Source organism: Heterocephalus glaber, unplaced genomic scaffold, assembly GCF_053883595.1.
Source record: "Heterocephalus glaber isolate CG9 unplaced genomic scaffold, H.glaber_assembly_v1.0 deba00001755, whole genome shotgun sequence".
Taxonomy (NCBI): domain Eukaryota; kingdom Metazoa; phylum Chordata; class Mammalia; order Rodentia; family Bathyergidae; genus Heterocephalus; species Heterocephalus glaber.
In genome coordinates this window covers 515,544-540,478 of record NW_028258453.1, presented here as the reverse complement: position 1 = coordinate 540,478, position 24,935 = coordinate 515,544, and the positions used below count along the sequence as shown (strand labels likewise).

The 24,935-nt window shown below is 50.0% G+C and overlaps 1 protein-coding gene across 5 annotated transcripts in view; it reads right to left on the bottom strand.

The window, feature by feature from the left end:
* The window catches only part of Grid1 (glutamate ionotropic receptor delta type subunit 1), a 737,700-nt gene that overhangs the window by 593,553 nt on the left and 119,212 nt on the right, over positions 1 to 24,935 (bottom strand). For all 5 annotated transcript variants that reach the window (XM_004867724.3, XM_087201127.1, XM_087201126.1 and 2 more), the window contains exon 3: positions 14,807 to 15,091. In XM_004867724.3, coding sequence (XP_004867781.1) covers positions 14,807 to 15,091 — 285 coding nt within the window. The remainder of the gene's footprint in view (positions 1 to 14,806; positions 15,092 to 24,935) is intronic.

Below are 24,935 nucleotides of genomic sequence, written 5' to 3'. Positions count from 1 at the left end.
CCAGCTCTGAACCAGACCAGGAAAGAGGAGTGTCCCCAGGAGCAGCCAGTGGCCCAAGGTCCTGGGAAGCTGAGGGAGGTCTTGGAAGATTCTGCAGTGTGAGGCCATACCCAAGGGCCACTCTAGTTCCAGGAGACGGGGACTGAGTCCGGCGCTGATGGGCACACAGGATTGGTTGTTATCAGTTCGTTTCCACCCAGCAGCTACACGGGAGGAATAATCCCAGGAGAAGCCCCACTACCCAACTGCTAAGGAGCTCTGGTCACACCTGCTGCAGGAGACACAGGGCTGGAGATGTCAGAGTCACTGGGAGCGCTTGGTGAGAGGCAAAGTAGCTCCAAGGAAGAGACTCACCAAGGCCAGTGGTCAGAAGAGCGCAGCACTGGGTGGAGTCAGGGAGGCTTACAGGCCTTTGCCTGCCCTGCACTACTACCCTCTGCAGCCCCAGCAGAGCAGACCCTCGACAGGGACTAACAAGTGACATGACATGCTCAAAGTAATGCAGGTGACAAAGCAGAGGAGTGGGTGTGTGTGACCCTGACCTGGGACACAGTAAACTTCCCGCTGGTTCTTCATGGCACAGATGAGAGGAGATGGGAATTGCAGTGCAGTGAGAACATGGATTTGAACCCACACCTCTCCTGCCCCCACCTGAGGACTCCCACAGACTGAGGACAGAGGGGCCTTGTGTGCTCAGCTGGCACACCTGCTCACCTTTGTTTGCCCTTGCCATCCCCGTTCTTGCCCCCCATAGGCAGGCCCAGTGGGAAAATGGCAATTGCCATATCTCCCATTCCTGGAACCCACCATCCAGCAACAAGTCCCATCAGCAAGACCTGCTCCCCAAGAAAAGGGGAAACTGAGGCTGTCAGAAGGTCAGAGCCACGGGGACACACATTTAAAACACCTCAAGCTGCCTGAGGCTGTGGCTCACTATCCATGACACCCACCACCCACCACTGCCAACTCCTCTGCTAGAGAAAAATCAGGACACACATCAAATATGCCAGGCCCTGTGCCAGACACATCAGTGGTCCCACTGAATTCCCTGAGCATGCTGGGGAGATGCACCAGTGTGATCACCAAAGGATGAGAAACTGAAGATCAGAGTGGCCTGGTGAGGCAACACCAGGAGGAATCAGATGTCTGGGTACAGTATGCCAGCCCAGGGCTCTCCTGGCACCACAGGGAAGAGCAGGTGGCCCTATGTCTGACACACTCGCTTCCCACTGTTCAGCGACACTTCCCCCGATGTCCTGTTGTCTAAAGCCACACGCGCTTGCTGGTGGTGCTTGAGGCCCATCCCCCAACTCTAAAAAGAGAGCTGTGCATGGGGTCATTTCTGAGGCTCTGACATCCTGATCCTTGGAAATCCAGGACCAAAACCAGACTCCCCATCTTCCCCTCCACTCTTCCCATTCTTTGGCATGATGGCACAATGGGCCACCGAGGGAGGGTTGTGGCAGGGGGAAGAGTGGGGAGCACCTGATGCCCACTCCCCCTCAGCCAGCTCTCAACACCACTTGCCATCCCAGAAGGCCTCCCCATGGTGCCCCGTCCCCAGCATCCCCACCGCTCCATACATGTGTGCACACGCACACGCGCACACACACACACACACTCATTCTTCCACTTCACACGCCGCACCCAGAATACAACTTCACATATCCCCACCATGAACCTGCCATTGTTCCAAACAAGTCCCATTTCGGGCAGAAAAGTCTGAAGTCAGGAGCTGTCCTGAGGCATCTCTGGCCTCTGCCCATCCCATTATGACAATGACAAATACCACCTGCAGACGTCCCCCACGTCACGGGGCTGGTGTGAGGAGGCTGACCTTGTCCCCACTAAGACTCTCACCCTACAGCAGGAAGCCCCAACTTCCAGCTGTTCTTCCAGGCCTTTCACATTGCTGAGACAAAATACCCAACACCCAAAGTTAAAAGAGGAAAGGTTTATTTAGCTCAGTTTGTAGAGGTTTCAGTCCATAGTCAGCTGGCTCCAAGGCAGGGTGGCATGGCAGAGGGGCATCACAGAGGAGAAACAGTTCATGGCAGGCAGAGGGCAGCAAAGCAAGCAAGCAACAAACCTCTTTCTGCCCATTTTATCTTATACAGGTACATGGGACTCACACCCTTAATCCTAGGACCCCTAATCCTAGCATTGCACCATGAATCAATCAGTCACACACTCTACATCCAGCCATCTCTGAAAAAGCCCCACCTATGACTCCATGAGGCTTTGGGGGCACATCTAAATGCAAGCCATAACAATACCTCACTTTCCCACCAGAATCCCCCATCTCAGACCTCCCTGCTCCTTCATGCCCTGCTCTGCCCAGACTGAAGTGCTATTTCCGGCATCCACACTCTCCTGCCCACCAGGCTCGGCATGGTCCTGACCAGAGGTCCCTGACTCAGCCCCAGGCTCCTGCCTTCCCTCCAGCATAAACTGCACCCTTGCTTCTCCTGTGCCACCAATGTGTCTCCACTCCCAAGCAGGCCACCTCGAAGTCACAGGTGGGCCAGAGTGCCCTGACTCACCCACTGCTTCCCACAGATCTGCAGGGCACCTAATATGTCCCTAGGTCTCCCCGCTCTGCACAACCTGGCCAACACGCCCTCCCTACTGCCTGTCACCTTGAGCTGCCCTAGGTCCCCAGCGCAACCCCGGGCTGTTGAGAGGAAGGAAGCAAATTTATGGATCTTCTGGATAAGTGTTAGCAAGATTCATAGCTGGCCACAGACTACATTCATCTACGCCTCTGACGTTAATCACCACAGGCCCCTGGATGGGGGTGTCTGCAGGTGCGTGTGTGTGTGTGTGTGTGTGTGTGTGTGTGTGTATGTGCTCCAGATCTCAGGCCCTCGCATTTCTTCTCCCCACCCCTCTGCTGCTTCACACACTCAGCCTCTGCTGGAGCCTCTCAGTGTGCAAGGTCTGACATTGGTGCCAGGGATTCAAAGTCAAACAAGCAGACTTCCACCCAGCAGGAGCTGATGGCTGGCAGACGAAGAAAAGGCCATGGCCATGTGCTTAGCCCACAGAGGCTGTGGGGCTGGAGGGGCACAACCCCTCCCTCAGGGGCCCAGGGGAGAGGACAGGCTCCCCAGGCAAGTGGAGTCCTTAGGACAGAGGCGCAGGTACAGCAGGGGGCACCAAGAGGACAAGGAACCGCCTGGGGTGGGGAGGGGGTTCCTGGGCGTGGGGACAGGAGGACCACTTCCTAATCTGAAACTACACAGTCCCTGTTCCCAGCTACTACTTTCTGGCAATCTGTCCCATAGACACACTGAGAATGGGTAGAACCAAGTGCACCTATGTAGAGTCAAAGCCCAAAGCCAATCAAATGAGGAGCCGTGCACGCCTGCAATCTCGGCACTTGGGAGGTTGAGCCAGGAGGATCTCAAGTTTGAGTCCCACATGGACAACTTAGGGACACCCTATCTCAAAATAAAAAGATTTTCTAAAAACGTGGTGGGGCTAGGGATGTAGCTAGGGATGTAGCTCAGTGTGAAGACACACCACCACCAAAAATAAATGATCATGTCACAAAACAGTACAGGAGGCGTGGCCTCACATCTGTCTCTGAAAAGCTCTTTCTAGAGGGGTGGGTAACCCCGGGGCCTGCCCAAGAAGGGCACCCACCTTCTTCTGGAGAGGAGGAAGAAAGCAGGCCAAGAAAGTGATCACCCATCAGTTTCTATTCTTCAGCAAGAGCTTGTTCCTGTTGGATATTACAGGAAAATAGAAATTCCAAAGCAAAAATAATACAGCAGTTCATCCTGGACACCTCTGCTTCCCTCAGGGACATGGGGCAGCCTCCCAGCCTCCTGGCGCCCTCCTCACCCACCAGGATTCACCAGGACCCCACCCTGTGCCCATGGAGGCCCTCCTGGTGGGCAGCACCACTGCCAGGCCCAGTGCACCCATCTCAGGAGAGGCTGGGCCAGTGCCATGCCCTGCCAGCTGCAAACTGTGCCTGCCTGAAAGCCAGGCAGAACCTGCTTTAGAGGCCAGGTCCCTCTGGGGTTCTCTGCAAGGCTGGGAGGAGCCGGGGAAGGGAAACCAAGAGGGCTGGAATGGTGAGCTGGAGAGGAGACACACGGGGCATGACCACATCTGGTGTGGCCCTGTCCATTTGGTTTAGCTGTGAAATGTCCCCCAGAAGTCTTGTGTCCAGCAGTGGGGCCTAGTTGGCAGTGGTCACTGGGGTGTGATGTAGAAGGGTATATGCTTGTCCCTACTCCTCCCTCCTCTCTGCTTTCGGGCTGCCATGACGTGAGCAGCTGTCCTCCGCCAGGCCCTTCCACCGTGATGTTTTTGCTTTGAACCCAAATAGCTGAGGACCAGGGCTCCAACAGACGCCAGACACCCTCCCACCTCAGCAGCACTGTGGCTATCACACTGTGACACCAACAGCTTCCAGGAAGCTGCAGAGGACACTTTCTTGTGGATTGGCACATCTACACCACCAGCAAGCCCTGACCTGGCAGGTTCTGGGACTTTCCACCAGAAGTGGGTATCACTGTTATAACCAATATCTCAAATAAAAAAACAAATGTTTGTACTGGAAGTGTAGCTCAGTGGCAGATCACAGGCCTGCAATGAGCAAGGCCCTGGATTTGATCCCCAGGACTGGGAGAGGGGAGCTCAAAATATCCATTATTCACTCACAAGTATTTAATGAGCATCTACTAAGTTCCAGGTGCTGTTCAAAGCTACAAATCCAGCATCACTCAACAAAGCGAAGAAAACTGCCTGGTGCAAGTGGACAAGAATAATAATTCTTATACACTATGGCACCATAGGATAACTACAGTTGATAACAATTACTTGTAGATTTCAAAATAGCTAAATAGGATTTTGATGTTTTAAACACAAAGAAATGATAAATGTCTTTTTGGCAACAGATATGCTAGTTCTTCTGATCTGATCAGCACACATCATATGTATGTGCTGAAGTATCACACTGTACCCCAGAAATGTGTACAATTACTATGTGTTGATTAAAGAGAAATATATATTATATATATTCTTAAACTATCTGTGAAATTCACACTTTAGTTGGGGAAAAAAGACATCAAAAATTGAGTAGTTAGGAATAAATCCAATGGAAAACATAAGAAAGCAGGGGGTGTGCAGGGCATCTGAGGGGGGGGTTCCAGGTGGGGGCCCCAGCACCCTGACCCCGAGGAGGCTGTGCCTGGCCTGTTCCTGGAACAGTGAGGCCCAGGGTGGGAGTGGTGGGTGCAGAGGAGGACAGCAGGGACTGAGGGTGAGGGAGGACCACAGCCCTCACTCCTGGGCAATAGGAAAAGGTTCCAGTGGCCAGCGAGGGCCTGCAGACAAACTCAGGTCAAGTCTCGGGTTCTCCCCATGCACGGAGTCAAGAGATCCTATGTGGACACGGGCCAAGCCAGACCCCTGGTCCTCCTCCAGCCCCCACTGGCCCTTGTCCCACCTCCATTACGGGTATATCCAGATGCCCCCCAAAGCCTCATACACTCGCAGCAGGGCTTTTCAAAGTGCCTGGATCATGGGGTATCACAGCCGACTTGCTGTTCGGAGGTGGGGTCTAGTTGGAAGAGGTGGTCACTGGGGCATAGCCTGGGAGTTTTTGTCTCCCTTCCTAGGTCCTCCTTCACCCTCTGCTTCCTGGCACCCATGCTCTGAGCGGCTCTCCTCCACCCAAGCCCTGCCACCCTGCAAGGGCTGAAACTTCTGGCCTGTGAGCCCAAATAAACCTCTCCTCCTTCATGTTCTGCACCAGTTACTGTGCCTTCCTGACAAGCAAAGTGACTAAGACACCTCACAAAGGCTTGCTCGGTCACAAAACACCAGCCGGGACCCTTGCTCACAGGGTCACAGGGCCACAGGCTTTCAAGGGCAGCTTCCAGGGCAAAGTTCCTGCCCTGCTACTGGCTGAAAGTTGGGAGGGTAAGGAAGGAGCATCTCTAGTACCCACCGCGTCTCCCTGGGGCCCCAAGTGGAATTCTGTGTGGCACAACGACTTGTCCTGGCTCTTCCTCGAGTGTGGGGTCACGCTGAGCTGGGGAAGGAGGGTCCCACAGGAGGAGGATGTTATGGAAGCCCGCATCACGGATGTCACCGGGGGACACTGCGAGGTGCAGGGGAGGAGGAGACATGGCTAAAGGTCTGGCTGCTCTTGCACTCAAGAGTCCTGCAGGCCCAGCTGCCTGTGCAGTGAGAGAGCTGGCTGCACCCTCCCACCTCTCTCTGCCTCACATTGCACACCGAGGCCCCATTCATGCTCCAGGACCTGCCAGAGGGGCGAAGGCACTACAGAGCTAATGAACTTTAATCTTCTGGTGAATGCTGCAATTAACATGCCCAAAGTACAGTTGCTTTGTAATTAGATTGAGGAACAAAACCCAAAACACTCGTCTAGGTAAAGTTATTGTCAAACTTCTGTAGATTTCCTAGCAATTAACTCACTTGTTCATTTCATCTGGAAAAAAAGTATTTATTGTTTCAATTTAAACTAATGCCTTAATGACACAATGTATATTATTAATGAGATCTCTTGCCATCGCAGTGGAGTTCTCTGGTCAGTTGTGGCAGGGCTGCAAAGGAGACACTGTCAGCAAGAAGCATATGTCAGCAGGCTGTGGCGGCGCTTGCCTGGAATCCCAGCACTCTGGGAGGCTGAAGCAGGAGGATAGCGAGTCTGAGCCCAGCCTTGCAACTTACTGACTTAGTGAGCTCCTGTGTCAAAATAAAATAAGATTAAAAAAAAAAAAAAAAAGAGCTGGGGCTGTAACTCAGTGTGAAGGTCCTGGGTTCAAGCCCCAGTACTATAAGAAAAAAAAAAAAATCTGTCCTAATGATTCTCTTCCTTCCAGGAAGTTTTGCTTTAGGAAGGTGCAGGGTGAGGCCTGGCAGTCACCAAGCATCTGCTATGGGGACCAGTCAGGCTGTCTAGCCGTAAAGGAACCATGCCACAGCAGAGCCTATCGACAGAGATGGCAGGCAGCTCAGGCCCACCCCAGGGCAGGGACGGCACCCTCTCAATGCGAGAACTGAGCCCAAGCTCTTGCTGTGTCCCAGATACACATGTGCTCCTGACTACAGAGCAAGCAGGAAGGGACCCCAGCTCCCTTGGGATTCGGCCCTGAGGGAGGTGCAGGGAGAAGGGCAGCAAAGGGCTGCAGCTGGTGGTGCTCCTAAGCTGTGGGTCTCACTGAGCACGCAGCATGTGCCAGGTGCCAGCCAAAGCGCTGGTCATTTAACCCACATACTGACCGAGCTGGGAAGGGAGGATTGTTTTCTCCCCATTTCACAGATGAGGAGAGGTCACACAGAGAGGTTGAAGGACTTGCCTAGTGTCTCACAGCTACAGAGGCAGATCTGGGACTCAACCTCATGAGATCGCTCCAGAGCCCATGCCCCTAACTGCTAAACTCGAGGACTGTCCTCAGCCACAGGGGCCAACAGCCACATCTTTTGCACCAAGACTCACCTGAGGCTCCCCACACCTGCACCCACCACATGAGGGAAGAATGCCAACCACGGCAGCTCGGTCCCCACACATGGTTCGCTGTAGTCACAGAGCACGTGCTAAGTGCCAGGCACCCTGATGTGTGCCCTCCCTTATGGCTCCAACCTTACCATGCGGCTGTGCAGAAGAGAAAGATGAAGCCCAGGGAAGCCAGCGGAGCAGTCAGTGGGAAGGGCAGAGCTGTGGCTGTCACGCTTACTGTTTTATTTCTGTGTGTCTTTTTTGTACTGGATATAAAGCTCAAAAGGCACAAGAACTTGTGCAGTGTAACTGCATCTCCCATCCCTGTCCCAAGCCACCAGCACAGCACTCCTGAAAAGGACCGGGGTGTGTGCCCTGACACAGACAGGCACAGCACCTCTCTGAGCTCGCATCTGCACAGAGAGCCGCTCCAATGTGCATGAGCACTCTGCTGCTGCTGCTCTGGAACCGCTGCGCCTCATTATGGACAGCATCACATGGACAGCATCACATGGACATTTATGTTGTCGCCCTTCTGTGCTGTTACCAACAATGCCACAATAAATCCTTGTGCGTTAAGGAAGATTTTATCCGTGGAGTTTGCTGTGAGCCCAGGCATTGGGAGTCAGCCCTGGTTCAGGTCTAAAAGGGTCCCCGAAGCCTCGAGCATCCAGAAGGTGATTAGATTATGGGACTTACAGTGGGTTTGTGGTTGACAGATGAGGTCTGGCTGGAAGAGGCCAGTCCCTGTGGGTGTGGACTGGGTTATTCTCTCTCCTGGGCTCCTCCCTTCACTCTCTGCTTCCTGTCCAACATGTGATGAGTAGCTCTCCTTCACCAGGCCCCACTGCCATGCTGTTTCTTCTTTGGAACCAGCCAGCCCTGGACTGAAAGGTGAATCAAAATAAACCTCTCCTCCTTTAAATTACAAGTGTCAGGTATTTCGTCCCAGCGACAAGGAAAGTGACTAGGACATTAGCCATATTCCAGAGCAGGTCATTCACTTCTCTGAGCCTCAGTTTCCTCATCCATAAAGCAAGGATAAGACAAACCCATTTCAGGGGTTGTGGTGAGGATATCACTAGCTACTGCAGCTAAAGGTCCCTCGTGGGGTACAAGAACAGAGTGAGGGAAAAAAAAAAAAAAAAGAACAGAGTGAGGGAGGAGGGGATGGTAGGGTGGCAGGAGGCCCAGGCCCAGCCTGGGGTGTGCACCCTGGAGCCGAGGCTTGTCTCAGGTCATACTCCTGCCTGTGTCTAGTTTCCTCCCTTTCATTTGCAGCCACTGGGTCAGAATAGGAGGCAGCAGCAGAACCGGGGACTCTGGGCATGAAGACCACACCCTTCTCTGTCTGCCCCTAGATCTCTGGACAGGAAATGAAGAGCAGGACCTACAGACAGCAGCTGAGGTAGCAAACCATGGTTCCTGGGGACTTCTGGGGATTCAGAGCTTGTCAGGGACAAGCTGTCCCCGCCATCTTTCCAGCCTCATCCCTGGCCACTGCCCATCATCCAATCACGAGACCTCTCTTCCCTCCAGCCTGCTCTTCCCTCTGCCTGGTGCACTCTTCCCACTCACCCCACCACCCCTGCCCTTCGCCTGCCTAATTCCTCCATGTCCTTCACGCACCTGCTTCCACATCTTCCAGGAAGCTGTCCCCACCACTTGCCCTGCTGTGCTGAATGTGCAAGAACCTTCTTCAAGCATCATCAAGAACAAGACGGGCCCCAAGGTCACAGCAGAGAGGAACAGAGTCCAGGAAGGAATGCTGGGCCACAGCTGCAGGACCAGGGGCCCCTATCAGGGCCAGGCACGGTGTGGGCTGGGGCCTAGCTGGGGACAATATCCATATCTGCTCTCTGTGCAGAGGTAGGACTGTAGCAGGAAACTACTGCCATGACACCTACATAGGGAAGGATTTCTGAAATCACACAAGCAAGAGAGTTAACCAAAAAAAGATGAATACGTTGGACAACAATACAATAAGTAACTTCTGTTCCCTAAGATAAGCAGCTAACTGCAAGATTCTGCCATCCTTAAAAGGCTTGGTGTCAAAATCAACAACTACTAACAAGCATTTCAGAGAAGAGAACAAAACTAGCCCATAAAGATACTGAACGGAATGATGTTCCACCTCATCCATCATCAGGAAAATGTAAATTAAAATCACAGTAAGAGAATGTTTTGAATAAGAAACCCAAAAGTACAGGCAATTTGATGTGCTGGTGAAGTTGGGGCACCAAGAGAGCTTGCACATGTGGTGGATAGGTAGGAATACTTGCACAAACGATTTTATTAGGCTAATACAGTGGTTGTAGCAATGACCTGGGCATCTATCTATTCCACTCCTCTGAACAGACCCCCAAAAACTCTCACATGCAAACAACAAAGGAAAAATACAAGGAAGTTCTCATTATTCTCAGTAATAACAAAAAGCCTGGAAACAGCCCAAATGCTCATTAACAATAAGATGGGTAAATAAATTGGACAAACTGTGCAGCAATAAAAATGATAAACGCATCTGCATCAGATGGATAACTCAACACCTAATGCTGAGTGAAGAAAGCAATCACAGAAACACACGGAAGAAGTATTTGACATATATAAGAGTCACAGAGAGCCCAACGAAGTGATGTATACTTTAGGATCGTAAGTCTCAGCATAGCCAGGTATTGGACAGCACACAATCAAGACAGTGGCTAAGTCCCCTTGGCATGGGAGGAAACAGTCAGAGTGAAGCCCATAAGGCTCCTTCATGGTTTGACAACTGACTGTGGGTTCTGAACATTGATTTCTTTATTGTTCTTTTAATTGTACAGATACATTGCAACTTTCCTTTTTTAAAGAGTAATTTTTAAATTAGCCCAATAGGGCCCTAGGTACTCATGCAGAAGACTGAAGGTTTGTTTCTGCAGAATCCCAACTCCTAACCCATCCCGAGCCTACAAGCTGGACCAGAGGCTAAGACAGGTCAGTCATACTCTGGAAATACTTTAAAAGAAAAGGGTCCCTGAACCCTGGCTTCCAATCCCAGCCCTGTGCAACTTTAGCCAAGTCACTCCAGCCCTCAGTTTCTTTACTAAAATGCATGCCTGGCAAAATACATGGTGCATGGTAGGGACTCTGAATATCTGATGAATGAATGAGTCAGTGATGTCTAAGATCCCATCACAACTGCAGCCCTCATCCAAATTTATTCACTAGAGAGAAACTGACTACAGCTACTAGCACCCACCCCCAACACACACACATACGCACAAATATCCCAGCATTCAAAGTGGCAACACAAAGTTTTCTGTTCTGTTCAATCCAAACTTTTGGTATTTCAATGTTACAGATTTTCTATCCTAAATGTCAGTTTCTCTCATATTTTTCCTTTTGCTGTCACAACAAGCATACAAGTATTTTCCATGGAATTTTACCAAGTGACACATTGCATATTTTGTAAATGGTACACATACAAACTCCTCTCTCACCTCGCATTAGTTGGCTTTCCATCACTGCAATGAAATACCTGCAGCAATTAATTTATAAAGGGAAAGGTTTCTTTTGGCTCACAGTTCTGGAGGTTTGGGTTCAAAATCAGGTGGCCTCACTGCTTTGCACCTCTGGCAAGGGTGGTGCATTATGGTGGGAGTGTAGGGGGAGCAAACTGCTTACATCACAAGCCAGGAAATAGGAAGATGAGAGACTGAGGTTCCAGGATCCCCCTTCAGGACTATGCCCCCAGTGACCTCAGCCCTCCCACCAGGCCCTGCCTCTTACAGGCCACAGCACCTCACCATAGGACCACCCTGGGGCCTGGACCTTTAGGGGACACCTGTTATGGTTTATATCTACAAAGCACACACACACACAGCCTCGTGTGTGTGGGAGGCGACTGGATTATTGGGGCTTAGAGCTGGCTTGCTTTTAGGAGGCAGGGTCTGGTTGGAAGAGGTAGGCCACAGACAGTGTGGCCTGGAAGGCTTCATCTCCCTCTCCAGCTATATCCCACTCTCTCTACTTCCTATCTGCCATGAGGTGAGCAGCTCTCTTCCACCAGGCCCCTCTGCCACACTGTTCTGCCTTGGAGCTGGCCAACTATGACTGAAATGTGAGCCCAAATAAACCTCTCCTCTCTTAAGGTGTGGGTGTTGGGAATTTTGTCTCAGTGGTGGGGAAAGTGACTAAGATAATACCACTCTGCCAAATTCGGCCTGGGGGCCCGTGTCTCTTCCTGCTATGGTCTTTGACTCTTTTATTTGTTTGCTTTTTGGTTCTCTGAGGTGGGGTCTCACTATGTAGCCCAAGCTGGCCCCAAACTTATGATCCTCGTGCCTGTTCTCAAATGCCTAGTCCCAGGTTCCACTCAGGCAAGACCCTCTTGGGTGTAAAGGGAGGCAAATGAGGAAGAATCAAGCCTCCCTCCACCAAGAAGGGACCCTATGGGTGACGTTCCCTAAAGTGGCTGACCACCATTCCAGGGCATGCCGAGCTCATTGTAAGCCTCCCTCCCTTCTTCTTGTCATCAGTTTTCCTCTCTGGGGACAAGAAAGGAAGCTGCAGCTTAGCAAGTCCCAAATTCTAGATATAGGATGGTGCTATGGGTGAGTGCATGAGTCTTATAAAGTCAAAAAGAATCTCTCTGAGCCTAATTTCTGTCATTTGTAAAATGCAGCAATCATCCAACCTCAGAGAGCTTTGGGTGGTATAAATGAAACAATATATATATGAAGATACTTACAGAGCAGCATCAAGAAAAGTCACTCTACCCCCAAACCACTTCTGTTTGACTTTGCAAGGCATGAAACAGTCTTCACACTCAATTTGCTTTTTCATGGGTTCATGTGCAGGCAGTGCTGTAGGGTGGGGTTGGAGAGGGCTCCTGGGGAGCCCACAAGCACCATTTGTCTTGCAGTGTGACTCCACCCACAGCATTCATCAAAGGGGACAAGGACTTCAGCAGCTTTGGCTCACCTAGCACACAGCATGTTGGACAACAAGGAACAGCTGGCACAAGCAACAAGTACTGGGATGGTTAAAATCTTGCAACGAATGCTTGAGGCAGAACCTAGCCTCATTGTTAACGCAAGAGACCAGTGACTAGGGTTAGCAAAGACAGGTGGTCCTGCCAAGACCACAATACAAGAGCTCTGTCCTCAGAGGGCCAAAGCCAAGTGGGTCAGCACCCTCGGGAGCTCCACTGTGGGAGCACCAGGCCCTGACATCAGTTTCCAGCTAAGTATACTGTGCCCAGGTGGTCCAATTATCTCCACCCTCCAGATCATAACCAGCAAGCATGGCAGGTTGGGGCCAGTGCCTCCCTTGCACCATGGAAGCTCACAAGACAATCACAGTAATTTCTGGGCATCTTGGAATACTTCAAACAAGTCCCCCACAGTGATCCACTGGATGAAAGCTACCAGGATCCCAGAATCTTACCTCATTTTTCTCCCTATCTCTTTTGTCTTCTGGGAGAACTGTTTGGAAACTTATGGCTTTGTCTGTGAGTTTGCTTATTCGCCTGGGGGCCAGTTCTTGAAGGAGCCCCAGACCAGGGCCTATGGTGGTGAGAAACATATGCCCACTATCTGCAAACTGACCAAAAGATGGCAGCTCTATAGGCCAGGCGGGTGGCAGGATGTCTTCCCTTGGGGACTTGCTTCCTGAGCAGAGTGCACATAAGGAGGCAATGAAAAGAACACGGAGTTTGGGCAAGTGCTGCCAGATGTCACGCTGTCTGCAGGAATCACAGAGCCCAGACAGGGCCAGCAGGCTGCAGAGCTGGGCCCCTGCCAGCCCTGGGGACAACCATACCTGCAGGCCAGGGCAGAAGGGCAGCAAGGCAACCAGGGAAGCAGGATAGGAAGGGCCACACACACAAGACCAGAGGGGACCCCAGCCCTGGCTGCAGCACCAGCTGCAGGGCATAGCCCAGAGCACAATGTGGTTCTCAGGGGAAGGGCTGGCCTCTCAGATGCCCTGTGTCACCTCAGGGCTGTGACAAGGTCCCCAACTCCTCTGCAGGATGTGGGTGAGAGAGAGAGGCCAGGTCCTGGACAGAGTCTAGTGGAGTCCCCGGAGCCTCGGGCCACCCTTATCCCCGCCACTACCTCATCTTTATTTCAGCACAGTCACTGTTTGCTCTTTCAATTCTTTCTGGAAGGCTCCAAACAGCATATTTGTTCAAGAACGGAGGACAGCAACTCAGTCTCTGGGAAGCAGAGTATTTAGGCAAATGCAAACATATGCTGATTTCTTTTTCTAGTTACACTCTTGGCAAAGGAATTATTTCACCAGGAGACAAAATGGGACTTTTAAGGGTTCACCCTATTCCATCTTGACCCTAGCAATGGGGCTGCCAACCCTCACCAGTCCCCTCAGCCTTGAACACCCAGGGGTGGCCGTGGCCACTAAGGGATAATCCAAGGGCCCCAGGAGAGAATCTGTCATCCCAACTGAGGCTCACATGGGTCTGCACATGTGTGAAACCACATAGATGTAAAACTACACGCACAGTGCACATGAACAGGGGAAAGAGGAACAGAACTACAGGATGGGCCCACGTCAAACCCCGGTGGTGACCCCATACTAGTTACACATGGTGTCCCCCTTTGGGGAACCCGGTAAAGGGCGCACAGGTGTCTCCACATGATTTCTCATAACTGCATGTGAATCTCCTTAATCTCCATAATTTTTACAAGCGAAATGTGGAAACCATTTTATCTCAAAACAGACTAGCTATTTATACAGAGCAACAATAAGCAAACCACGAAGCCGTTTCCCCAAAGCCCATTTCTGCGGTTTCCTAATGCTAATTATGATCTTGTTTTCCACAGGAGAGACCTTCAAAGAAGCCATGTCCAGCCAGGCACAGCACTCCCAGGCTCAGCACCCAGGCCAGCCCCGTGACAATCAAAGGGTCCCAGCCCTGGCCCTTTCCCCCAGCCTGAGGCCCTGAAGCTGGGGGGAGACAAGGTAAACAGAAGCCAGGCCACCGGCCAGCGCAAAGGGCATTTTTGGAGGAGAAGCCACTAGGAACCCTAGGCCGTCAGCTCCATGACCGCCCACACACAGCCCTTCGAATTATGCCAGCAATTTATTAATATTTTATTGAAAACTCTAAGATGATTCAAACTTCAGCTGTCATGATAAGGTACGTTGCTAGGCAACTTTAGTGCCCATCTACAGATCTGTTTTTCAACTCTTCCCAATTCATGAAGCCCTCCCACTGAAGGCCCGCTCAGCTCAGGCCTCCAAGCATCAACCCTGGGCCACCACAGGTGAAGCCTCGGGCCTCAGATCCTCCTACACCTGAGCCCAGTAGCAGTCCCCACTCACCATACTCGCTGTCATAGAACATGATGAACTTCTGCCAGTGCAGCTCAGTCACCAGCCTGAGCATGACATCGTTGAGGCGGACAGGCGGTCTTGAAGCCAGTGTGTAGGCCTCGCCGTCAGGGCTAGGGTTCAGGTGGCAGGCGGTGCGTGGAGAGCCCCCAGGGTTGCGCTGCACAAAGAGGTGTGGGATGTGCATGGCATCTGTGAGGGACTGCAGAGCATTGGCGGATGCGCAGCTGGTAGATGTGACCAAGGCCAAGATTCCCTGGGTCATGAGGTCACAGGCTAGAAAGAGAGGAGAGATGGGGAAGAATCAGCACAGGGCAATGCAGCATAGGCTTTGGTTCACACAACCCATGCCTGGCAGGTCACACGTGGGATTCCCAAAAGATGCTGCCTCCCTCCAGGGACCAAGAACCCATCCTGAGTCAGGCCAGTGGCTCACACAGCAGACCCACCAGATGAGCAAGGCATTCTTGCATGCATTTATCAGATGAGGAAATGGAAGCTGGAGGGGCAAGATCATATGTGCAGGCAACTCAAAGGGTGGCAGAGCAGGGATCCATCCAAATCGGCCTGACTCATCCAACAGTGCTCTCAAAGAGTCAACCTATGTGGACCAGGTGCCTGTTGAGAGCCAAAAAGTCATCTCGTGGGTCTGTGCATCCCCACCACTAGGTCACAGGCTGACAATACACTGTGAGACTGGAATTGGGGGACTGAACGGACTGAATGACATCAGAAAGTCAGGGAGACGAATACTTACCCAGAAAACCCAGGCTGTAGGCAAAAAATAAAAATAAAAAGAGGCAGAAACCTAGGTCTTCTGGCCAAACCTCAGGTGCCCAGGATGCTCAGAGCCAGCTGACCACAACAGAGGAAGATGACCCTGGACTGCAGCGCTTACCGCAGGCACGGAGGACAAGGAACAACGTGACAGAGTGCCAGCTGTCCCTTCTGGGTATGATGCAATCAGGGGCTTAATTGGAAGTCACCCTAAAGCCACAAGAGGGGCCTGCTTGGCCATGCACACACCTTCTGGGGATGACAGAGCAGCAACTCCCCACACCACAAGCCCCCACGCCAGTTTTGAAGCAAACATTTCTTAGGAATGTGGCGGTGGGAACATGGGAAAGCAGCTGCAGCTCCAAACACAGGCTGTGAGTGGCAGGGGCCATCTGTGACACAGAACAATGCCGACAAGCAGTTTAGGACACCTGGCTTTATGTGATGTCTTGGATATGGGGCTGGGGGAAGAAAAGGGAACCCACAAGGAGAAGTGGGGCTGTTGGGTGAGATTTAGGAGGGAAGGATCTTGCACACAGGCCCCAACAGAGCATCCGGGGGGATAACTCAACACCCACAGTCCCGGCTCACTCCTCAGCCTTCCAATCCAGGCCTAAGGTGCCTCAGTGAGGGCTCATGAGGTCTCTCTTGGGAATGCTCAGCCACCCAAATGCTCTGGTCCCTCCTACCCAGGCGTCACAGACATCCCAGCACACCACATGCCTTTACAGCCCTTCGTTGCTCCTAAGAGTGTGGAGATGCTGTCTACCTGCTTAGGGCACCCTGCAGGTGATCACACCTGTGGCCTCATGTTCCCCACCCATGACAGCCTTGTCTGCCAGACTCCAACCAACCACCTACCTCTGCGGGCCTTGATCTCACCTCTCTCACTCTTGCTTCTGGGCTCAGCCTCTACTTCTCCAGAATGTCTTAGTGCAGGTCCTAGTCCCCACATTCCCTGCCATGGCACACATGCAGCCTGCACTGCTGTCCAACCCTCCTGCTGGACCTCAAGCTCCAGGGGGATAAGGGCCTGTCATGTTTACATCCTTCCTCAACAAACCAGAGCCCAGCATATGGCAGTAAAGACCCATGCAAGACACCATGAACCTGACCTTTCTATGCCCCTGGCCAACAGCTCCTCTCTGAACACCTGTCTAAGCCATGGGAACAGCCCTACATCCAAAACCATGCAGATGGCACCGCAAACGACCTGAAAGATGCAAATAAATGCTGGGTGGTAGTGACAGAGCTCCATTTATGGCAAGCTTGTGCAACCCTCAGAACCACTCATGGAGCCCCCACAATTCCACAGGAAAGTGCTTATCATCAAAAGATATGTGAAAATAATACAAAATTGTATCCATTTTACTACATCAATTAAATAAAACTCAACACACATAAAAGAAGACCAGAAGGGAATAACGCAAAATGTGAAAAGCAATTACAACTTAAAAAAAGTCTAGAAGTGGTTTTCCTTCCTTTTATACTTTGCCAAAATTTTATGACATGAATAGGTAATTCCGTTAGGAATGACAGATAGTAGCCGAGCTCTGGAGGAGCAGGTCACCTGGATGAGACTTTCCTCTCTACCCAGTGCTTTCTGCATGCGCAGAAAGGAGCTCAGGAGCTTTCTCAGGAGCTTTCTCAGGAGCTCCTAGCAGAGAAAGGGTCAGGACCTCTGTTTCCCAGACAGTGACACATGAAGCCACATGACCATCAAGGGACTGAGCCAGATGGAGCTGCTGCCTGTCTCCTTCCACGATGTCACAGACTCAGGAAGTATTCTGAGAGGTGATCAGGTGGAAACACCAGGACATGGGATGATCTGCTCACGCTGATTACAGCCAGACAGGAAAAGTACTTACGAAAAGGCAAGAAAAGGCACTAAAAGCCAAGGCACTGTGATGATGAATGCATTGTTCTTTCTCCTTTTGTACACAACCTCTTTAATGCTAAGATGCTGCCTGTGAAATCTTTAAGAGCAATCTTATAAAATAAATTGAATATCACCAGGTGTAAATGGCCCACGAACCGCAGCTCTTGGCTGGAGGGATGGCTAAGGATGCCAGGTTACAAGACTACAGAGCTGTCTGTGCAGCTGGCAGGCACCGCCCCACTCCCCCCAGTTACCACCTGACTGCAGTGGCAACCCCAGTGCCCACTCCATAGCCACCAGGCTCTGAAGTCACAGAGTCTCTGTGAACCTTAGTTTACCCTTCTGGTAACACCAGCACGTTGTGAGTTTCCTGTAGACTCAAGAACACCCAGCACCACACACTAGTTCCTGCCTCGAGCACCAGGATCCACTCGGGAGACAAACCCCACAGTCTGTGCCAAGAAAGAAAAGGGCGCTCCTGTGGTCTCAGAAGAGGGTGAACTGAGGAAGCTCCCCTGCCACCATCCCAGGCTCCTAGGGCAGGGAAGCTGAGCCGGTTCCAGCACCCGGAAAGAAGCTCCCCCCCCACACCACCATCCCAAGCTCTGAGGGGAGAGAAGCTGAGCCAGTTCCAGCACCTGGAAGGAAGCTCCCTGCCGCCATCCCAGGCTCCTAGGGCAGAGAAGGTGAGCCAGTGCCAGCAACCAGAAAGAAGCTCCCCCACCACCATCCCAAGCACCATGGGCAGAGAAGCTGAGCCAGTTCCAGCACCTGGAAGGAAGCTCCCCAGCCACCATCCCAGGCTCCTACGGCAGAGGAGGTAAGCTGCGCGGGCGCCAGAAGCAACCCCCGCCCCCACCGTGGAAATGAGAAGACATGTACACAAGCCTCAAAAACAGACTTCCAGATCACCTACAGCAACCCTAAAGGGAAACGAGATGGAACAATCTGATACTCAACCACCTGGACTCTCTGAACTGGAAACAAAAGAGGATCTGGGAAAAATGAAATCAGAAATAATTACTCAGATAACAGCAAAGATTTTTCTCATGGTGCAAGACACGATTAATAAATCTAGACAGGACACAGATTAAAAAATAGAGGATCTGAGGAACATGATGGAATCCCAGCATAGAAAACAAATGGAATCCATAAAACAGATGCAAACAGATTTCCAGGAGATTAAAAACTCCACTGAAAGTCTGCACAGTAGAATGAACCAATGTGAGGACAGGATTTCAGATATAGAAGATAAGATTGCAATTAGTGACCAGGAAAAGAAAATTGCTTTAAAATTGTAAGGAACCACGAGAAATCAATCCAGCAGTTGCTAGACGATGCAAAGAAGAATAACATAAGACTGATTGGAGTCAATGAAGAAACAGGAGAGAGTGCAGATGACATAAAAAACTGTTCACAGAAGTGATGGCAGAAAACGTCCCAAGCAGGGGGAAAGAACTTAACATACAGATAAGTGAGGCATATAGGACTCCAGCTAGCCTTAATCAAAAAAAATCTACAAATAGGCATATGATAGTTAGGATTCCAGAAATCCAACAGAAGAACAAAATTCTACAAGCAGTGAGAGAAAAGAAACAAATCACACACAAAGGAAAGTCCATCAGAATCCCAGCAGACTTCTCAGTCCAAACCCTCAAGGCAAGAAGAGCTTGGAGTGATGTATTTCAAGCCCTAAAGGAAAACAGCCTCCAACCCAGATTGATGTACCCTGCAAAACTGTCTTTCAAAATTGATGGACAAATAAGATACTTTCATGATAAAGAGCACCTCAGGAACTTCATGAATAGCAAACCAGCACTCCAAAAACTTTTAGTCAATACCCTAGGAAAAGACAATGAGGATCACAACCCCAGGAAACCCAGCAGAATGAATCCACTGGGCGTGACAAATTAGACACAAAGGGGGAGAATCCAACAAAAAGAAAAAGCCATGACAAGGCTTTTAAAACTTTTTAACTTCATCTCCCTAATGAGTGTATATTTCAATCTTGTTATTGTACTGATTAGTACTTTTCTGATTCTAGAGTTACACACCTTTCTTTGTGCTATACTGGCTATTTATCATCTTCTCATGTCTACTTTTTAATTGGGTTGTCTATTAATGAGCTGCAAGAGTTCTTTATATATTCTGGTCATAGGTTATATGTATTCTAAATATGGTCTGTTTAAGGACTATTTTTCATTTCAATGATGTCATTTAAAGGTCTAAATTTTGGTGGAATCTCATTTATCAATTTTTTTCTTTTATACATTATGTTTTTTGTATCCTAGGTACTTCTTGCCTACCCTAAATTCATAAACATTTTCCCTTATAATTTCTTCTTAAAGTTTTATGCTTTTAGGCTTTCATATTTAAATTCATAGATCCCTTCATGTTATTTTCATGTATGGAAATAAAGGGTTGAGGTTAATTTTTTATATATGGATACCAGGTGTTCTAGTGCCATTTGCTGAAAACACTATCTCTTTCTTGGCTCTTGAATTGAGTTTATATTCTATAAAATGCTCATGTTAAATAATATTTCAAAACTCAGTGGACCATATATGTGTGGTTCTATTTCTAGATTCTCTGTTTTATTCCAATGATCTATATGTCTTTCCTTCACCAACACTGCCTTGATTACTGTAGCTTTAGAAGAAGTCTTAAAATTAGGTACTAAATGTCTTCCAACACTATTTTTTGTTTGTTTGTTTGTCTGTTTTTTGTTTGCTGTTTTTTGTTTTTTAACTTTTCTAGGTCCTTTGTACTCCTACATAACTTTTCAATTTCAATATCTAATTCTTCATTTATAGCAAGTATACATACACCTGAATTTTTATATATACTTTGTGTTTTCCAATCCTGCTAAATTCAAATACAAGTTGTAGGGGCTCCTAGAGATTTCTTAGTATTTTCTCTGTAGATGATCATTTTATCTACATATAAAGATTTTGCTTCTACCTTGCCAATCCTATCCTGTGTCATTTTATTGCCAGACTATTTTGGTTGGGCCTAGGTTTCAAAGTTTAATGGACAGATAAAGAGTAAGCATATCTGCCCTTGTTCCCCACCTTAAGGAGAAAGCATTGTATCTTCTCCATTCATATAAGGCATTCTCACTGGAAGTATGGAGTACATGTCTTTAATCTGTTGAGAAAGTTCTATTCTACTTCTAGTCTCCTGATAGCTCTTACCATGAACAGCTGTGGAATTTAGTCCAATACTTTTTCTTCAACTAGTGGCAGGATCATATGGCTTTGTCCTTCCCTCTATTAAAATGATGACTTTTAGGGGTGGATCTTCCAATGTTGAACCAACACTGCCATCCCTATAACAAAACCACTTTCTACATCCTGCCAGATCTGACTTCTAATAGTTTGTTTTGTTAAACAAATTTCTATCTATGTTCATACTTTTTTCTTCTATTATCTTTATCCAGTTTTAGGATTAGCACAATGTTGATTTCCTAAAATGAGGGGAGAAGTGTTCCTTCTTTTTTCTGCTTTAATTGTTTGATATAATTTATCAGTTAAAATGTATATGAGCCTGCTGTTGTCATATAGGTAGTTTTTCAGGCTAGGAATATACTTTCTTTAATAGGTGCTATTCAAATTTTATATTTCCTCCAGAGTTAGTTTCATTAATTTGTCTTCCAAGGTACTTCTTAGAAGTTGTCAAATTTATTTCAAAAAAGATTTTTGTAATATGCTTTCTATATCCTTTTAAATTCTGTAAAATCTGTGGTAATGTCTCCTAGAGATTGATATTGTAATTTTAAAAATGTATAATTGATATTGTGCAATAGGAAGAAAGGGGAATTGGGAGGGGCAGGGGAAAGGGAAAAAGGGAAAAGAAAAAATATGAGAAAAGGAAAAAAATGGAAACAAGGTCATTGCAAATAGGGAAGGGTGGAGGGGGTAAAGGGAGGGCAGGGGAAGGGGAAAAAATAAGAACCAAGATACTTATGTAATGGTACAAGATCCCAATGATGAAGGTAACTGTATTTTATACCTAAAATGTACCAATAAACTTAACTTAATGGGAAAAAAATTTTTTAAAAAAGAAGAGGGTGAACTCATATGTGGCTGGCATGGGAAACCCAAAGGAAGGCCTCTGCCCAGCAGAGAGAAGGGGGTGCAGCAAGAGTGGAGTACGGCATGACAAAGGTTGGCGGTGAGGGGCAGGGGAGCTGCTAGCTCATGAAGGGCAACAGAAAGAGAATCAGAACCTCAGGGACCCAAGTTCTGACTCTGCTTTTTTCTTTTTTTCTTGTTGTTGTTTCAGACCAGGTCCTGCTGTGTCATCCAGGCTGGTCTTGAGCTCACTAAGTACCCCAGGCTGGCCTCAAACTCACAGCGATCCTCCTGTCTTAGCCTCAGCCCCAGCCTTAGCCTCTCGAGTGTTGGGATAACAGATGTGTGCCACCATGCCCAGCTCCAAATTTCCTCTCGTGGTCAGCAGCCATGTGGCCATAGACATCTCATCTCTGAGCCTCTGTGTTCTAGAAACAGGAAGAAGAATCTCCACCCAGCAGAGGCATGGGCACACTGACTTAACACGCCTGCCCAGGCCGGGCACAGTGGTGCCAAGCAGACCCATTCCCACCCCTCTCTTTAGGCCTGTTTCTTCCTCAACATCCCCACAAAGTCTTGCCTGGGGCCATGAGCAGGATTCACTGCTGCCCTCCCACGGACATGGGCACATCTGACCCTCCCTGGCTCAGCCACCTGCAGTGGCACAGCCACCCAGACTCCTCCACGACAGGGTGGGCAATTAGGCTGCAAGTCTCTCCCAGGCAGGCACTAATGGAGAGGCCCAATGTGAGTCAGTTTTCAATCCACTGTGAATGGCCTGCTAATTGGGGCACTGTTGAAATGATGATTATTTGGAGGCTTCTAACATAAAAATAATATGATCAAAATACATCAGATCAAAGCCAAGTCAGCTATTAGCTTAATCAAGGTTGTGCAAGATAGGACGTTATATAAACTCGTGCCCTCATTGTGTCAAGAGGGCTAAGTCCTGGCCCTTGAGGGCACACTGGGAAAGGGTGGCTTGCCTCGCTGGCTCCCCTCTCCCTTTCCCTTTCTCTCTCTCCCTCTCCCTCTTTCCCTCTTTCTCTCTTCTCTCTCTCTCTGTCTCTCTCTCCCTATCTGTCTGTCTCTCTGTCTCTCTCTCTCTGTCTCTCCCTTCCTCCCTCCCTCCCTGATCAAATAAGCCAGTGGCCCAATGGCCCAGGTGACAGTGGTTACAGTCCCAGCTCCGGGGAAACTCTGTATGTGAACAGCTGTGGCTGCTGCCTGGCTCGCAGGAGGAATTCAGGTCAAGGATGCCCAGCTTGGGACTCAGAAGCACTTCCACCACTCTCTAGGTCAGAACAGCTTTTGTTATCCTTCCTTGCTTCCAATATTACATGGTCATAAAGCTGGTTTCTCTCTCGATCACAGAGCAGGCTTGGCAGGTGGAGAAGGGCTCCATGTGTGACTCACTGGCAGGGAAACAAGGTGGCAGAGATGATTTTTACGGAGCAGCTCAAGGCCCTGCCCAAGCTCTGGCCCTGGATAGTGGAGGTTGCCACAGCAGTCTAGTCAGTCAACAGCATCTGGGGAGGGGAGAGGAGAGAGGCTGTTCATGTGCCAGGGCTGGGCCACGCAGAGGAGGCCTGGGGCTCTGCCAGCCTCCTGGCAGCCCCCACCCACAGCCACGTGGCTACCTGCTTCCTGGAGAAGGTGCTGAGATCAAGGAGCAGGAAGGACGTGTCCACTGCAGTCCCTGCCTCTCAGCAGCACATACTTGATACTCACCAAAGTGAGCTTTTTCAGATCCCCTGGTGAGAAAACCCAAGCACGCAGAGGGCAGTGCCCGGGGCACACAGGCCCCTGCAGAGCCAGCAAAGAGAAAAGAGGGAGACAGAGGCCAGGATGGCAGCTGACCCTACACAACCTTTCCTGACAGAAATTCCCAGGGCAGGTCCAGTTCAGCCTGCCCTGGGCAACCAGGGACAGGGTCAGCCCCTCACAAGCCTACGAAGGCCTGCCTTCAGGTGGGTGAAGGAGACAGGACAGGTGCTGCAGGGCTGAGGCCTTCCAGAGAAGTCCCAGGCCAAGGCTGGGGTCGTGATGCCCCAGAGGGCCTACACCAGAGGACACCACTCTCTGGAGCCTGAACCCGGTAAGGATGCTGACCAACACCCACCAGTCCTCCCCCTGCCCCAGATGTGGGCTCTCCAGGCATAGCCACACCTGCTCCCCCTGCAAACCTGACCTGAAAAGACAAGATCTTCCATGCAAGCCAGGCAGGTTGCTGCACGCCTGAAATTCCTACACCCACAGGGAGGCTGAAGCAGGAGGATCACCTGTGCTACATAGTGAATTCAAGGTCAGCCTGAACTACATGATGAGAGCCTATCTCAAAAGGAATAAATAAATAAATAAGATCCCAATGCAGTCCCTGCTCCTCTGGGTCACAAGCCCCCTCCATGTGTTAACTGCCCCCCCTGGGGACCAGATTCTTTCGGATGGACAAGGCAAGACCAGGTCTGAACCCAGGGCAGAAGCAGCTGGTAAAGCAGCTTCACTCCTGCCACCCTGGGGAGGCTCAGCTGGTTCTCAGTGCCACCCCCACAAGCAGGGCCCTGGGCCCACCTTATGTCTCATCATCCTGGTGGCTGCCCTTGTTATCTGTGCCTTCCTTCCCTCCTTTAAACTGGCAGCAGCTTTGTGAATATTTGAATTCTAATGGCTAGTCTTTAAATTAAGGTAACATTTATAAATACTTTATAGCCGATGAATAATTGACCAAATTTAGTATTGTCATAACTCATGGTAAATTATTGATCTATGGAGAATAAATATTTTTCATCTTTTATTAAGACATGGAGAGGGTAAACAAGACCATGGGATGGGGGGGGACAGGCTGGTGAAGACAATGCTGGGCTCTGGCCCTGTGGTACATGGACCTGTCCCACGCTCCCTACAGGGTCCTTCCTGCTGGACAAGGAACCTGTCCCCCACTGGCTTCAGTCACCCTCTGCCAGCTCTCCAACTTTTGGGAGCCCCACCAGCCGTCCCTCCTGCCGGCAAGACACTGCTGGCCCCAGGTCCTCGCTGGTCACTCTCCTGTCACTTTCCTACAGCTCCCTGCCCCCTCTCTCTTTAGGTCCTGCAGCTGGTGAAATCCCAACCCGGGGTCCACCCACTTCTGCACCCCAGGAGCCAGTAGCAGAGAGCTGCACCCTGGTGGCCCTGGGTATGGCCACCAACCCCTGCTGTTCCCATTCCAACCTTTCACTATCAGGCCCCTCCTGTGCTCCTCCAACTCCAGGCTCCTGCCCCGAGTTCAAGGGATGACCTTGCTTTGCCCTTCATTGGCCCAGAAGCCATCATCACCAGTACCTCGGCATCCTGCCTCAAGATCTTCACCATGACCCACACTTTTCCTGAGGGCTGCAGACGGAAACTGCTC